Below are 17,931 nucleotides of genomic sequence, written 5' to 3'. Positions count from 1 at the left end.
AGGGGTCAGAGTCTGAATTTAGGTCTAACCTGAGAGCTTACGATCTCATTTTCACCAGTGATGAATTGTGGGAGGAAAAATTAACGCTGATGAATGATTTTGAGATTTAAAAAAAAAAACATCAAGATTCAAAGTTTAAAGGGTCAAAATATATGTACTAGATATATATAGATATATACAGATATAGTCAAACTTATTTGTTCAAAAGGTCAAAACACAAAAATAAATGTCAAAATAATGATTTTAAATATATGATCAAGAAATTCAAAGTCACAAGTTTAAAAGGAAAACATATAAGTTAAAATTTTAAATTGTGAGATTTAAAGGTCAAAATATGAGATAAAATTATAATCATGAGTTTAAAAAGGTAAAAATATGAGATAAAAATTCAAAATCATGAGTTTAGAAGGTCAAAATATGATATAAACTTAAAAATCATGAGTTTAAAAGGTAAAAATATGAGATAAAATGTGAAATAATAATTTTAGAAGGTCAAATATGAGATACAATTTAAAATAATTAGTTTAGAAAATCAAAATATGAGATAAAATTAAAATCAGGAGTTTTAAAGTTCATAATATGAGATGAAATTTTAAGTATTAAGTTTAGACGGTCAAAATATGAAATAGAGATTTCAATTGTGAGTTGAAAAGATCAAATTATGAGATTAAATTAAAAATCACGAGTCTGAAAGGTCAAAATACAAGTTAAGATTATAAACTGTGAGTCTTCAAGGCCAAACTATGTGAATAAAAGCTAAATGTCAGGGGCTGAAAAGCTCAAAACATGAGATAAAATTCCACATATAGAGTTAAAAGATCAAAATAAGACTTAAAATTTGAAATTGTGTATCTAAATCTCAAAATATGAAATCAAAAGTCAAAACCAGAAGTTTAAGTCATGATTGTGTGCTGCAAATATAATGAAAATATGAAAAGAAAACAAAAAATATTTTTCCCAACATCTCTGACTTTTAATCTAATTATTTTACTCTTTACCTTTTCAAAATGTTTTGACTTAACAAGGGTGTTTTAAATCATCAAGGTTTAGTTTACTTTTTTATACTGGAGATAAACTGGAGACTTTATACTGGTGGGCTACTTATAATAGAAATATCATAATCTTGGAGGGCCAGGTATAACTGTACCACGATCTAAAGCCTAAATAAACTGCTCTAAAGGACATTTTGAGCGCTGACCTTCTCAGGGTTAGTTCATCTTTTTTGTCATGCACCATTTAGAAGTTTAGTTTTGGGAGGGTGCTCCATTTTTCACTTTTCTATAACTGGACCACGGCCCAGATGTTGCCCCAGAGCCTTGAGTTTGACACCCCTGTTCTAGATTCATTATGTTGATACATATGAAGTAAAATATATCAGACCTTTTTTTGATAACAGCTTTCTGCTAATAGAAATAGAAAACCTGTTATCTTCAAATGTTCAGATATAACAACAAAAATATTTGGACCAGTGGTATACAAGACTACTGTACTCCAGTAAAAGTACAGTTAGTTTGGTTGAATTAACTTAAGAAGACATAAAATTACTGCTCTATAGATCTACTCAAGTGAAAGTGAACTCCATGCACTGAGTACTGAGTAGCCTCTGAGGAGTTCTGGCCTTCAGTCAAAGATGATCTTATCCTGTTCCCAATAACAAGACGAGAATGTGGATCTCTAACCAGGCAGTCCAGGTAAAGTCACACCTTTATGAAGTGAAATACAGCAGCTGTTTTTGGATGTGGAATCATTCTCTCTTTATGTGCTAAAGAGTGTTTTTGTTTGTTTTTTTTTTAGTTTGGAAGCCAAATATCAATAATTGAAGAAATGTGCAGGAGAAACCAGAGAAGCCCATATGGGATTGTCAAGTGGCCCTGCCATGTGAAAAACTGAACCCTCGAGAACAGCTGGAATTAAACAAATAAGTAATATAAAGGTAATAAGGGAGGAAAAGTTAAAATGAGAGATAAAGATCTGTAGGGAAAATAACAAATAAAAAACAAATGTTAAGAGTGAACTATACATTTATGATAATTAGGATAATTAAGATGTTGTGCTTAACTGGTCCAACAAAAATATTTAGTGTGTTTCTTGAATGAATTTAGGTTGATGCAGTTTCTAATATGAACTGTTAATTTGTTTCAAGAATGAAGAAACTGGGTGGAAAACTGTGAAAAGGTTGTCCCAAAAAATATTTGATGAAAATTATTGGCTGACTTTTACCTGACGTTTTGGAAACATGTACATGCAATTTTATATTACAGAATTATATTACAGAATAAAAGCATGTCTCCAAAATATTCCAGTTTGTTTAAATGCTTCCGCAATAGTGGAATAAATAGTGTATAAATGCCATTGTGCGTAGTAGGCTGTATATAAAATACTTCAATTTAGATAAGATATTCGGTTAATGTGAGAAGCAAAATAAACTTTCTATCTTACAAAGTTCTGCTGGAATAAATGAACGGTGGATGATTTTTTTTATTATTGACAAAATAGATACAAAACAGGTACAGAAATGTTCAGGATAAAAGGCAGTTGCAAACCTTATAGCAATAAAGCAAAAATACAACAAATAACGAAAAACAAAATAAAAAGGGCTCGAGGTTGAATAAAGCTCAGGAAATATATTTTTCTCACAAACTTTTTGTCTTGGTCGCTTTAGGGTTTAAACTTTTTTCTATATTATCCAAATAAGATAATAATATGGCTTTAAAAACAATAATATTTGGTCGTTGGTTAGCAAAATGAACGGTGGCTGATGATGATGATGATGATGAGCGCTGTTACGTAAGAGGACACAAACACGTTACATATGGGATAGGCCGCCGGTGGGAGGAGCCGCGTGCAGTGGGGCAGGACCGGCTGATGTTCGGGCAGGTCGGCCGGGCGGGCACGCAGGCTTACGAGAGAGGAGTTTGGCCAGAGAGGTTACTTTTAAAAAGACCTCGATATATTTAGTTGTATTTTTTAATTGAAGGAAGTTGTTTCAACGAGTGATCTAAGAGATGGGGAACCGAGTCGCCCGTGAAGATTACGAATGGGTGTACACAGACCAGCCGCATGCCGACAGGAGGAAAGAGATCCTCGGTGAGCTAGCTTATCTGTTAGCAGCTTTTGGAGAGACCCTGTGTACACTTAACTAACATATTATTATACCAATGCGTAACTGAACGGCCACTACTAGTATTAACGTTTGTAAACCGTTAATACTTTAAGTGAAAGTCTTCACAGTGATGCAGGCTACATAAGTGCTACTGTTGGCGCTGGCTGTGTACTCTAACGTTAATGACGTTAAGCTAACGGTTTCATATCCGCTCTTGTATTTGCTGCTACGTGTTAGAACAAGCTAACAGACTGAGGCTATGCTCAACTGTGGGGGATTGTTCTGCCAGCCACTACCATATAATGGGGAAATGCACCCCAAAAAACCCTGATTATTATTATTTTTACGAGCACTGGATAACTGGACTTGAGTATGTCTGTCTCATTAAAACTAACTTGTTAGTCTTTGCAGCGCAGTTGGTTAACGTTGCTTCTGTTTGCCACTCCCTGAAATGTCACAAGTTACCGTTGAGCTTCTTTCTCTGGAGTTACTGTAACGGTTTAACCAGACACTTTCCTGCCCCAGTCAAACATTTCATTGCACTGGATGTCATGTCTTTTTAAGAAATTCTTCCTAAAATACATGTCTGGTGAATTTTAGAGGTAAATGAATCACATGATTTGGACAGACGGACAATTCAGACAAAGCTAATGTCCAGGTTCCATGTTAGTTTTGGAAAGCCCGTTAATATTAGTCTTATTCAAGTGGACTGATCTTCACCTCTTTCCTCTATCTTAGAATAACTTTTATAGAAAGTTTCCAGCCATGACTCAAGCTCCTTTAACATTAATGTGCTGCTTTCCCTCAAACTTCATTAACACATTGTCTACTGGTTTTACACATTCGGCTTTTAAAACAAGGCATGTGAAGACTTCCCGGGTTCTGGAGTGTACTTTGTGATTTTCCCACCACACGATTAAATGTAAGGTGTTTAAAGTAGTTCTGATAAATTCAGCAAAACATCTTTTTTGTCTTCATAATCATAAAAATCACAACAAAGGGCACTTGACAATTAAAATTTGAATTGTGTATTATACTGTCAGTATTTCTTGTTTTATTGTTGGAAATATGAAAGGCATTTTTTGTGTTGAAGTTCTGTATCAGGTGGTTTGTCTGAGTAGCACGGGACAAGGAAGGACTCCGTTTTTGATTGTGAAGAGAGTGTACATTGTCTCTACAGCTTTTGTGTCTCTAAAGTCTTTTTACTTCTAACACAACATGCACTTAAACTCACTGATGAACACAAAGCACTGCCATTGTGGTTAGAGTGAAACCAGATCCAAAGATATTCATTCACAGCAAAGCTGTCCCCTGGGCTAAATTATTTACCTCCATGCTGACTGAACTCAGCAGTACCAGGACACTCTCAAACATTGACCCTCTACAGATTAGTAATGCTGCTGCTGTCGTAGTTTCTCTGGTAAACAGTTCTGATGAACAGAACATCATGGTTTAGTGTTTACATTAGGTTTCCCTCTGGCTTTTTCAATACAGGTGCTAAATTCTTTATTTTTTCTTTATCAAAGAAATGTAGGAGATTTTTGTTTTTAGGTGCTAAACTGAGACTTTTTAAAGCTGCTGGTGCCTGAATCAATACATTTAAGAGGATAAAAAAGTATGTGAAAAGTTGGCAGCTGAATAAAAGTTGTTTCTGTTGTGTATGTGATTCTGAAATAATATACTAATAGAACACATAACTAAAGGAAATTAAGCACTGAAATCTGTATTTTAAAATGATAGAGAAGTAGACATCAGATGTTTTGGTACCACATTTTGATACTCATCCATAATAGGGCTGAACGATTTGCAAAAATAATCTAATTGCAATTTTCCCCCAACATTGCGATTAAAGACGCGATAATTTTTAGTTTCCTCTTATGTGTTGTCCAACAATATAAGCTAGAAATCTTTCTATATTATAACAAGTGAAGTATAAGGTTTGTTAAACTAGCGCTAAAATATTTACAAAAAAAATCTTATTGCGATTTAGGCTCATATAGCAAATTTGATAATTGCTACATTGTAGGGGAGGATATTTTTCATGTTATTCTTATTTTGATGAAGAAAAACAAAGGCATGAACAAGAAAAGTAGGATTTTTGTCATAAAAGACACTTGAATGTTTGCATAATGTGTAGAACATAAAATAGTATAAAAAGATTGTACCAAACTGGTATTTTGACACATTTCCAGTTCTTTCTGCATGCCATATTGTGATTTAATGTTAATTGCGATTCATTGCCCAGCCCTAATCCCTATTTGACATTCATTGTCAAACTTGAGAGTAGGGCTGGGTATTGTTAAGAACCTTACGATGTGATTTCGATTCTTTAGGTTGCAATTTGATTTGATATCGATTCGATTTGATATTGTTTTAAATGCTTCATTGTCGATTCAGTAAGAAGTAGAAATACACAAATAACCTGTTGACAATTTTGTAATAATTATTTTCATGCCCATGTGAACATATGTGGTAAGTCACCACAAATTTTTGAGCAATAAAACATCTGAAAATAAAAATTTGCACAATAATAACTTATTTGTGCATATGGGGTACAAAAGTAAAAAAACATGCCAGTTCTGTATAAACACTGAAAAAGTAAAGTGCTTGTAAACTTAAATAATATTTCTGTCCTCTTGGAAATTGTGATAAACCTCACATAACATGGTTATGGTGTGTTGTTGTTTGGTCGAGTGCGGCCTCTGTCCATACAACGCGAATCACACGCACAGCGACCCCCACAGGCCAGGAGGTGAATTGATTCAGAGGATTTGCTGAATCGATATTGAATTGGGGAGGAAATATTGCAATGCATCGATTAATCGATATTTTTACCCACCCCTACCTGAGAGAGTGGTAAGCTTTTTTCCCCTCTCATCATGGGGATAACCAACATTTCATATTCAAACATCAAACTTCTAAGTGCCTGGTACAAGTTGCACATAGATTTCCTAGTTTCTCTGACAGTTTAGTTCCCCTCTGCTTTTAGCACAATGTAGGGGCCTGATTCAGGCCTTGGGATATTCAGCACCAGCTACTAAAAAAATGTCATTTCAAATTGAACACTCCAACATGTACCAAAAAAAAAAAAAGAAGAAGCCAGAAGACTTCTTCAGCAGGTCCCCTGGAATGCCCCTTCATGTTTACAGTTCTTCAGCGTGCTATCAGTGATTATGATAACAAAGATTTGATAAGAGGTTTTACTGCATAATTACACCCACATGTCTACATGCCTTTGCCAGATACAGCAATCAGGGCCAATAGCCAGCCATATCAGCTGTTAGCAAACAGACAGACAAGTCATTTTCAAACTAAACTGGTGTTTTCAAAGCCCTACACTGGTATGGCCTGAAAAATAGTCCAGATTTGAGCGTGTAACATTTTAGATGGATGTTAACCTGTCTAAATGGCATTCTAAAAGTAATATTTTATCCAATAAGATAGTTGGTTCTTTACTTTGGTCCCTGAAAGCTGTTATTAAGTGGCATGATTTCAGTTTCATTCTCTTTTATTACAGTTCTGTTCACTGGTTATGTAACTCGTTATTTATTTACTTTATTACTTTCTATATTAATAGGAAAAACATCTTAACCTTTGCAAATAATCTTGTGGCAGCCAGTTGCATTTTAAGGCCTATACTTGTATGTCATCAAGGACCTCTAATACACTCCTGATCAAAATTTTAAGATCAGTTGAAAAATTGCAAGAATTTACATTTTGCACTGCTGGATCTTAAGAAGGTTTTAAGTTGAGCTTCAGAATGCAAAAAGAAGAAATGGGAGTGAGACAAAAAAAATTATGTAAGCAATTTATTGAAAACAACCGAAATAGGCTGTTCATCAGCTGATCAAAAGTTTAAGACCACAGCCTTTAAAAGACAAAATCTGAAAAAAAATGTGTCAGGTATTCACGCTGTCACGGCCTCCTGATGGCAAATGCAAAAAAGCTTTCTGTCTTTGAATGTGGTCGGATTGTTGAGCTGCATAACCAAGGCCTCTTCAGTACGCCATTGCTGCTGAGGTTGGACGCAGCAAGACAGTCATTTTGAATTTCTTCAAAGATCCTGAGGGTTATGGAACAATAAAGTCAAGTGGTAGACCCCAAAAAATTTCACCAGCGCTGAGCCGGAGGATCTGATTGGCTGTACGTCAAGACACGGGGCGATCCTCGACCCAAGCTAAGGCCGTTACTGGTGCCAACTGCAGCCCAATAACCATCAGACGGCATCTGAGAGGGAAGGGGTGGGGAAAAAAATGTCTTCAAAGGCCTCGTCTCCTTCAACGCCACAATATTGCCAGTTTGGACTTTTCAAGGGAGTACCAAACATGGGACACTGAAAGGTGGAAGAAATTTTTATTCTCTGATGAGAAAAAATGTAACCTTTACGGTCCTGATGGCTTCCAATGTTCCTGGCATAACAAGGAGATCCCACTGGAGATGTTTTCTACGCGGCACAGTGGAGGGGCTGCCATCATGATCTGGGGTCCTTCAATGGAACAATGGAGCGTCAGGTTGTGCAGGGGCGTCAAACGGCAGCTGGCTATGTGGAGATGTTGCAGCGTGCATCCCTCATGACTGAGGGCCCTCGTCTGTGTGGTAAGGACTGGGTTTTTCAACAGGACAAAGCTGCAGTTGGATGGCAAGGGAAGTTTATAAAAATGGACATCAGTTCCAGACAGTGGATGCCCTTCGTGAAGTCATCTTCAACACTTGGAGTAATGCTCCTGGAAACACTCGCTTCAAGCATGCCCAAACTAATTTTTGAAGTGATCAACAAGAACGGTGGAGCTTCTCAGCACCGAGTCCTTTTTTGAAACTTTTATTTCTGTTTTGAGGGTGGTTTCGGGTTTTTTTGAGCTGTGGTCTTAAACTTTTGATCAGCTGATGAACAGCCGATTTTAGTTTAATTGTTGTTTTAAATAAATTGCTTACTCAAGTGTTTTTTGTTTTGTTTTGTTTTGTTTTTTTGTCTCACTCCCATTTGTTCTTTTTGCATTTTGAAGCTCTACTGTGTACTACTGTGTAGATTAAGGTAGGATAAGGGCTGGGCAATTATGGCCAAAAATCAAGACTAATTGACATTTACCTTGATTATGATTGATGTACGATTATCCCACCCCTGACTCGGTTTGTGCTGTAAATATTTTTACGATTTTAAAACAAATAACGGAAAAAACATGCACAGATTAACAATGAAATTAAAACATAGGTTACATCAGCTACAGTGATTCTTTTTAAAGTCACATTTTGCTAGAAATGTAGAAAATATTTCTTGCAAACACAATAAGGGTTTTTTTATACTATTGTGTAAAAAGAAGAAAATAACCCTGCTGTTCACGCTGCACAGTCGGCTCTTTGAGTTTTAGCGGACTGTGGCTGTGGCATGTGGCTTCCTATCACAGCCAGTACTGTGTTGTTAAGGGGGTTGTGCATTAGTAGAGAGATAATTACATGGGAGAAAATGAAATAATTGACAGGGCAGATTTACGTTAATCAGAGGCTCCTAATGCCAGTTTTGGTTATTTTTCGTTAATTGCCCAGCAATAATAGGACATTTTTATTGTCATAACAGGTGCATCATCATCATCATTATATACCATTTATGATGGACATTGCATTTGATCAGCATGCCCACCTGTGTAGTAACTAGGGCTTTAATGATTCGCAAAAATGATCTAATTGCAATTATTTTTCTCCGATATTGCGATTTAATATGCAATTAGTATTAGATTACTTAGGTTATGCACTTTTCAACAAATTCAAGCAATAAATCAATATTAAAACCTACATTCAGTAAGAAACACTCATGATACATTTTACCATTTTATTGCAAAATGGATATAGTCTATAGTTTTACTTGGCAGAGAAGGCTCTGCTCTAAAGATGCTACCAGGGTTAGTTAAGCAGAATGCTTTTAAGGGAGCACATGTCTGGAAACCCCCATATGGATGGACACATGAGTGACAATATGTATTTTTAAAAAAAAGAAATGGTTTCAGAAGCAATAAATCTGTAGCAGCATGAGTCTGAAAATAAGAGTACAACAAGCTTTAAGCTATAAAGGAGGCAGCTGGGGTGGAGGAGGTTAAGCTTGTAAAGCTGCTGCAAAAAAATAAATGTATTAAACTGCTACTGTGACATTTTTCAAGTTTAAGAAATATTGCAACTTCAACGATTTGTGAATTGCAGCAGGCCATATTGTGATTTAATGTAATTTGCGATTAATTGCCCAGCCTTATTAGTAACTTTCTGTATAAATAATCAAGAGCTTAGCATCTGGTTCTGTCTGTCTCACATTTCTACACTTTATGTGTGCTGCAGGTGTAGTCACTAAAAGAAATATTCTGCAGCCTGTTTGCCCCAGTAGTGATGTTTACATTTAAGTGAAATCAGAATTACAGGGAAATATGTTGAGCTAACAAGTGGTAGCATTAGGTCTTTAAGTTAGTATGAATGGCATTGCACAGCCTGCAAATGCTAGATTTAAATGGCATGTTCATCTTTAATCGCAGCATAAGTAGAATGCCTTGATGTAAACATGAAGTACCTGATGATCAAAAACAAAGTTCCTCTGAATTTAACTGTAATCTTGTTTGTCTCTTTACAGCCAAATACCCAGAAATCAAGTCATTGATGGGCCCTGACCCCAGGCTGAAATGGATTGTGTGCATGATGGTGGCTATACAGTTTTTAGCTTTTTACCTGGTCAAAGACTTGGACTGGAAATGGGTTTTGTTTTGGACATATGCTTTTGGCAGTTGTATCAACCACTCAATGACCCTTGCTATACATGAAATCTCCCACAACACAGCGTTTGGAAACAACAAGGCCATGTGGAATCGCTACTTTGCCATGTTTGCCAACCTGCCCATCGGCCTGCCCTATTCTGCCTCCTTTAAACGCTATCATCTGGACCATCATCGATACCTCGGCGGAGACGGAGTGGATGTAGACATCCCAACTGATTTTGAAGGCTGGTTCTTCTGCACACGCTTCCGCAAATTCATCTGGATTATACTGCAGCCACTGTTTTATGCTATTCGACCGCTCTGCATCAACCCCAAACCCATCACCCAGCTGGAGGTGACCAATGTGGCCGTACAGATCACCTTTGACATCCTGCTGTACTCGCTGTGGGGAGCCAAGCCTCTGGTCTATATGCTGGCTGGCTCCATGCTGGGGATGGGATTGCACCCCATCTCTGGTCACTTCATAGCTGAGCATTACATGTTCCTCAAGGGCCATGAGACCTACTCCTACTACGGCTCCCTTAACCTGCTCACCTTCAATGTGGGCTACCACAATGAGCACCACGACTTCCCCAGCATCCCAGGACGGAGGCTGCCAATGGTATGTACAGCTTTATGGCTGGAGATTACTGTTGTCCTTGTAAGGCGAGAAATTTGTCTGAAGTGGCAGCTTAAATCTTACAGGGGTAAAAATAACTAATTACATTTAATTAAGATACTACAGTTGAGTAGCTTTTTGTGCACGTGCACTTTTAGGAGAAATTTTCAAACCAGTAGTTTAACCCTAACTTAGTATATTTTGGGGGGGATTATTTTACTTAGGTGGATTTAAAAAGCATCAGTGACGGAAAAAACCCTCTAAAAATAAAAGTCAAACTAAGAGGTTCCAAGATTAATTAATCTGTGTTAATTAAACCCATATAGAATTAAATTTTACACTTTTAAGGTCTCCACATATAGTTAAACTAAACTTTTGAGAGTCTTAAATACTTTACAATATTACAGAGCTTCAGTAACTCTCTGTGGCAAGGTGGGTCGCCTCTAGCAAGAACAAAGCAAATTCAACCTCATTGCAATGCTATGCATACCAAAGGAAAGTATGCTAATGTTGTTTTGGCGCACCTAAAGCCAAAGGCAGGACCACTCACTCAGTTGATAACTTCACCCATATCACACCACATCTCTCGCATCAAAAAGCAGATGGATACGCCCGTTTCTGTGTTTGTCACTGGCGAATCCATCTTGCAAAGCTCCCGTCTTAACAGTATGGGCCCGGTTAGAAAGTGACAGGACCAATCAGTGCCAAGGGGCAGTACTTTCGGGAGTGGCAGAGTTGGGATGTAAGCAAGCAGCAACAAGAGACCAGTGCAATTGTGGTGGAAGACATTAGTATGGATGCTGCTAAAGCGCCAGTTTTATCAGAACTTGCTGAAATTTCTTTGTTAAAAGAACAAAGAACAGCAATGAGTTGTTTTCTTTTCAAAAACGACAAGTCATGTACTGACATGTCTACAGTCACCGTGGTTCGCGTTATGCAGTTCTCTATGGACTTTACTTCTTGGTAGCAGCTACGTTGCTTGTTTTGTTGCTCTGATTAGCCCGTAAAGATGTGACAGACAGAACATTTATCCAGTCATCCTCCGAGTTTTTTTTCCAAAGGCTCTGCCCTTTCCCAAACACTGCCTATGAGAGGTTTACCAGATGGATGTGTGAAACAAATCCATCTGGCATGTCAGGTTAAGCTGTTTTTGGATGTGATGTGGAATCATTCACTATGTGCTACCCAACAGAAGTGGAGAAAGTACAACAGTAAAAGTGCAGTTACTCTGGTTAAAAATTACTTAAGTACAAGTAAAAGTACTGATTTCAAAATGTACTCTAAAAGCACAAGTACCCAAAACATTTACTTAAATACAGTAATTTGACAGTATATATTAAGACCAGTTGTTCAACTTCTACTCAACTAAATTTTAACTAAAGTAAACCGTAGTTTTATTGATTACAATAGTCTTGTACATTTGTTATCTCTGTCTTCAAACACAGAATGCTATAAACCATGCTATTGTACTTTTTTAAGTATTTTAAAATTTCTCCTCTGTTAAATGGGTATTTTTTTCTTAGCATTCTCAGGTGGGTGTCAAAATGACGTTAATATAAGATAAGATATACTATAAAACCATAATCACTAACTGACAAGTTAGGTCTATAAAATAATCCTCCAGTGTGTAAAGATATAAAAAGGCTAAACATTTTGATACTAAAGCCCGTTTATTGCATACCGAGAGCAGACGAAGCAGCAGGTAGTGTTTCTTTCTAAGGAGTTGGTAAATTCCTATACAGACTGTGGGATGTATTTCTCATTTGAAGAAAGCAGTTTTTCTCAACTAGGACTTGGTTCTGTGCTACTGTTATGTCTACTGTGGAGACTGATGTCACCTTATAGGTCTGTTTGGAAAGACCATGGGTCAGTATGATTATTATCAGTTCTTTTTCTGTACTGTATTTTATTGCCTAAAATCCACCCAGCCATTATCTTTACCGCTCATCCCATCAGGAATACATTGGACTGTAGAAAGTATTAGATGAAACATGAGTGATGTCAGCATTTGGTCACTGAAGGGGGGCTTTTAAAGCCAATCCACAGCAGTGGCTGTAATATAAACTCCGGCTGAACTCTCTCGTTTGGTCTGCATAGAAATAGACGAAGAGGTGGAACTGAGGCAGGTTTTGAGCTTCCTGACAAACAGCTTCAATATGCTAGCAGTCAAATCAGCCACGCTCCCTTTATGTATAAATCATATCCTTTGAAAAACACAGAGAAGTTGTGCTACAAAAGCATTCACCCACATACAGTATGTGACCATGAGAGACAGCCCAAACTTTTTTTAAACCTGTGTATTTCCACTGAAAACTGGTGTTTTGTCTGGGGTTTGTATGTAACTTCAAGTGTTTCTGCCTCCTGCCACAAGTGGACGCTTGAGGATCTGCAGTTTTTTGCGCTTATGCATTGGCTTCATTTTTAACCATGGAGGTTTTTGTTTGGGATACACATGTAGAAAATTAACTTTCAAACAAACTGAAACTTAGGAGTTATCTTGATTTGAGTCTGACTAAACTGTGTTCTCCTCTTTGTTTCCAGGTGAAGAAAATAGCATCTGAGTATTATGATGACCTGCCACAGTACACATCATGGATGAAGGTCCTGTATGACTTCATCATGGACGATGCTCTGAGCCCTTACTCCCGGGTCAAGAGGAAGCTGAAGGGAGATGTCAAGCAGGAATAACTTCACTAAAAGCTTTTCTCTAACAAAGCTGCAGTGTCCACCATGAAAGCAACCCAGCTCACCGTCCTACAGACTTAACAGCTTCTGCATATTAATACACTAAGCATGTGAATTAAGGGTGGAAACTGTGGAGGAGTTTAGAAGAGTGCTGTCCTCACAGGAAAAGAAAATACTTTATTTGTTGTCCAGATGAGAAAGGCCAGGTCAAGTGATGGTGGATTTAAAGAACAAGGCAATACCAAGGATTGGTTGCACAAATCCTTAAAACTAATCAGTCTCTGTTGTTGTTTCTCTGTTTCCTTGAAGTGATATTTTAGTAAGAAGCAAGAGTGGCCCAATGAAAAACTGGTTTTAGTCATCCAAGGTGTGCAACCAGCCCTTAGAAATCAGAAATCTAAATCATTAAAATGCAGATTTAAGATCCTCCTCCTTTGGGTGTTTTGCAGTTGAGAGCCTGCATAGTTACAGCAGCTTTGCTATCAGTCACAGCATCACTGTGCGTGTGTGTAAGTGGACCAAAAATGAATGAATTAACACCCACCCCCAGACTTGACTGAGACTTTTGTTGTTTTTGAGTTCATGGAGAGGCTTGCATCGGTTGTTTCTATTCAGTGAAGTTGACCTTTCTCTAGCCTGTGACCCTTTGTCTGAACTACCCTTCTTTTAATGTGTATTTTCATACACCAAGACACAGTTAATGTATACTTGCACACTTTGAATGGTCCACATAAGTTTTTGAGGTTTTGGTGTATGCGAGCGTACTGTGTGAAGCCCATGAGTGCCTAAGCTATGCTTTATTCAATGTTAGTCTTAATTTAGATTTTATGAATTCATTCACTTTAATGAACAAAACTGCCAAAATGACTTCCTCCAAAAATATGAATATATTCAATAAATAACTGATCATATTGAAGCAAGAAAAATTAATTAATGACCAGACAGACTTTATTTCCCAGATAATGTGTCTTTCCTGGTAGTTTAGTCCAAGCTTAGAGACATGATGTTCTGTCACAGGTGCTAAAGTAAATTAACTCAACGAAATACAGAATGGTACTCTGTGGTTTTTTCATATTCAAATAAATTGTATTTTTGAGTTTTAAATCCTGTACTCAGTTGGAGCCATGGCATTTGATTGAAAACTGAGATCAGACCGATTTCAAAGAAATAAAAACTTTGCTTCTACAAAACAAATGGATGTCATCAGATCATTTTATCTGTGTATAAATCACACGTGTTTTATTTCTACTATTCTTTTCCTGTGTGTCACACTCCAGCCTGTTTGTGGTGTCAAAGTTGGCCTGGTCCTGACCCAGTCCTGTTTACAGTGTGTTCCTGAGGGGGAGGGCAGTGGGATTAATTAGAGCTGGTTGTCAGCAAACAGTGGTGTTGAAATCAACAGGTGGCTAAGAGCTGTGGAGGTGTGTAGAGCAGAAACTTTTCAACCAAGGGCCACATATGGAAATGTACAAGGATGGTGGGGCCACTTCCTCTTCTTCAGAGTATTGTAGTTAGTAAAACCAATCAAATGTAAGTTAAGACATGCTGAAATGGCTTTTAAATAGCTGACAGGGCAAAAAAGTTGTTAACTTTAAGGATTTTGGGGAGGCCCTGTGGGTCCTGGCTACCACTGGCAAACAATAAGGCCATTTTAAATCATATTTTGGTTGCCAATATGTTAACCATTTGCAGTGTTGTCTCAATTGAGGCCATTTTAAATCATATTTTGGTTGCCAATATGTTAACCATTTGCAGTGTTGTCTCAATTGAGTCACAAAAAACACATCAATAAATTGTTATCGTCAAAATGTTTGTTTACAGAATTAGCATGGTAGCCCCACCTTGTGCTGAAACTAAGAAGTACAATACAGTCTCGCTTCATGTTCCAATGTGGGCAATAATTTAAGAATGTGCTGCAGGCCATTAAAAATTGGACTGTGAGCTGCATTTGGCCCCCAGGCCATAATTTGGACACCCCTGTTTTAGACTGATGACCCAGGTGTCTGTTGGTCAGAAATCGATGTGCAGTGAGGGGAATCATTTCCAGGTAGCGGTCTCAGCTCTGAGCGTCCCTCCAAGAGCAGGTTTTTCTGTGTGCGTCATTTTGATGTTAAAGTAGCATATCAAATGGTCAGTTGCACGTACAATATTACCAAATCCTCTGGACTAGAATGGCTGATGGAGGGCTAAAACACTGGGCCTCACTCTCTACTGTTCTTAAGCAGATATTTGTTCTTAAAACCCTCTTACACAGTTTGTAAGATCCTGACGTTCACCAAGTTTTCTTATCTGTGATTTGTTTTCACTAAGAACACTCCAGAACACTCTTGGGAACATTTCATTGCTGATACGACAGGATAAAACGTTTAATCTAGCACTCATCAGTGCACAAATATGCAAGATTAGTTTGATCAGTAATTACATTTCCCTAACCCCTTTGTGCCGTCTGTGTTTGCACACCGCCCTTATATGGTCATCGAAGGGTGTTCCTTTATGTTAATTGGGAAAAATGTGCATGTGCCTCCAGCTTAGGAGCACCTGGCATTCATCAGTTTGATACAGGTGAGAACAGTTCAGCAGTTTAAGAACATTCCATGAAAGATGTTCATTAGTTATCTTTGAATTTCTTTAACCTACCATCTATGAATTTATATTTACCAATAATAAAAATCTGGAATATCAAGTGAAGAGAGGAGAAAGTCTGCAGACCATATTTATATCTGCCAGGAGTAAATGGTGTATCAAATGTCCACAGAATTTCATGTTTTAAAACTAGAACGTATACCCTCACAGCCACTTAGTTGTTTCTGAAAGTATTCATGTAATTTGAAAAATAAATGTTAAAGTCCTGTGCACTCTTGCTTATCAATTATGTGGATTTTTAAAACACTCTATTTGAGTTTTGGTACCTATTTATCAAGAGTTTCTGTTACAGCCAATGTATGCACTTTTTAAAGGAAAACCAAATAGAAAGTAAGGACAACAAAAGGGGGAACAAAAGAAGCAATAATTCATTGAAATTAAGACAGAATAAAAATTGATTAAAAAAAGGTACTGACAGTTAATAATGATGATAATAACAGTACAGTAATAATGACAATGAAATAAGATAATGTACTAAATGGATGAGAATTATGTGGATATTAAAAAGGACTTGTAAATGTCTGTTTTCACTAAGGCAACTGTAATTCTACTGTAAATGATAAAACTGTAATCACAGCCTAAATCTTGTCAGGGCATGTGTCTTGATTGTGACAGTAAGCAAATGAGGAAGGTTCAGAGAGCTGTAGGCTAAACTAGGCTTAAAGACCCTGTAAAGTGAAAATAAATCTGTATTTAGGTTTATTGTATGACAGGTCACTGTGTAATGAACCCCCAGGTCAAAATTCAGTCATAAAACATTTCTAAGTTTATGAAACTAAGCTCCAAAATTATGAAAAATGAGGCAGTAAATTCTGCTCCATGCTCCAGGATGGTGTGGGCATGTCTGTTGAGTGAGCTAAGGCCACGCCCACTCAGGAGAAATACAATCCTCTCAGATTAAAAAAAATGCTACAATCTGATTGGAGGAAAGCACTTGTGCTATTAGCCTGCCCCTTGACCTTACGACCAGAGCGTAGCTGCCTGGCTCTGTGTTAGAGAAGAGAGAAAGTCCATTTTCTGGCACAAATCTCTGTTATGATGCTTTAAATGATGCATAGACCACTGTGGCTGATAGATTTGGCAAATTTACCTCACGATGAACAAAAACAGCATTTATCTGACTGTTAACTTTCAATAAGGGCAGTGACATCAACTAACAATAGACTGGACTGAGATGATTTGCTCTGTGGTTTTATATTGTAGTGTTAGAGGGGCGGGGTCATTCCCTACTGTGTGCTGGTGACATCACCAGCCCACATATTGGCCCCGCCCACATTAAAACCAGCCAGGAAAGCGGTGGGAAACTATCTAACGGTCTAAATCCAAAAATTATTCACATTCAGATCTCAGTGTTTTCACAGCAACCATATTCCAACATATCTAGTGTGTTAAGCATGGGTGTAGCAGGGGTACTGATACCCACAGTAGGGAAGGGGCCCCTGAGAAGCCTGCAGTGAAAATTATGTTTTATTCCTTTTGTCTAGTAATAAGTCTCATAATTGAATCTAAATGAATCGGCCAACAGACTGAAAGTTGTATCAAATAGAACAAATAAAATACTGGGGGGGCCCTGCTCCTCCCTTGAAAATGTCCAAATGGTCCAGTCCAGCACTGAAAGTAATGCAAGTAAATTTAATTTAATCAGTGTAAAAATATTGCTCATAAATGGGGAAATTATGGTTCAAAAATACATTAAATGCAGAGATATTTGTAAAAAAATTATGCAAGATTTGTTGCTTGGCTAGCCAGTTAAGGAGCCCCTAGACACAAACTTTGGATTCCACTTCACAGGGTCTTTAAGTCACAGAGGTGTTGACTACTTATTGTATGTGTGAGCAAGCAAGGGTCCAGTATAATATTGGGAGCTTGAGTACTCATTCACTGGTTTTGTCTGACCCTGCTGCTTACTTGGCAAAAAGTTAACAAAGAGGTCCCATTTATGGCTCCTTGTGCCTGCAGTGTCATTAAACAACAGGTGGACTTTGAAAATATGTTTTCTTGTTGAATACCTGTGAGCCTGGAGCAATGCATGTTACATGCTGTCAAATAAAAATGCAAGTAAGAGCAGTCTGACGGAGCTAAGTACAGAGTCATAGAAATAAAAAGACTAGTTACCTTTAAAAAGAATCAGATCTTTAATAAAAAATACTGGA

The 17,931-nt window shown here is 37.5% G+C and overlaps 1 protein-coding gene across 1 annotated transcript; it reads left to right on the top strand.

The window, feature by feature from the left end:
• Nucleotides 1-2,853: 2,853 nt before the first annotated feature.
• Nucleotides 2,854-14,329, top strand: degs1 (delta(4)-desaturase, sphingolipid 1). The gene is made up of 3 exons (XM_041789663.1): nt 2,854-3,087; nt 9,711-10,453; nt 12,992-14,329. The coding sequence occupies exons 1-3, from the start codon at nt 3,006-3,008 to the stop codon at nt 13,136-13,138; spliced, it is 972 nt and encodes a 323-aa protein (XP_041645597.1). The 5' UTR covers nt 2,854-3,005; the 3' UTR covers nt 13,139-14,329.
• The last annotated feature ends 3,602 nt before the right edge of the window (nt 14,330-17,931 follow it).

The sequence above is a fragment of the Cheilinus undulatus genome, linkage group 6, assembly GCF_018320785.1.
Source record: "Cheilinus undulatus linkage group 6, ASM1832078v1, whole genome shotgun sequence".
Taxonomy (NCBI): domain Eukaryota; kingdom Metazoa; phylum Chordata; class Actinopteri; order Labriformes; family Labridae; genus Cheilinus; species Cheilinus undulatus.
Note: the sequence above shows the minus strand (reverse complement) of the source record. Positions and strands in the feature narration are given on the sequence as shown.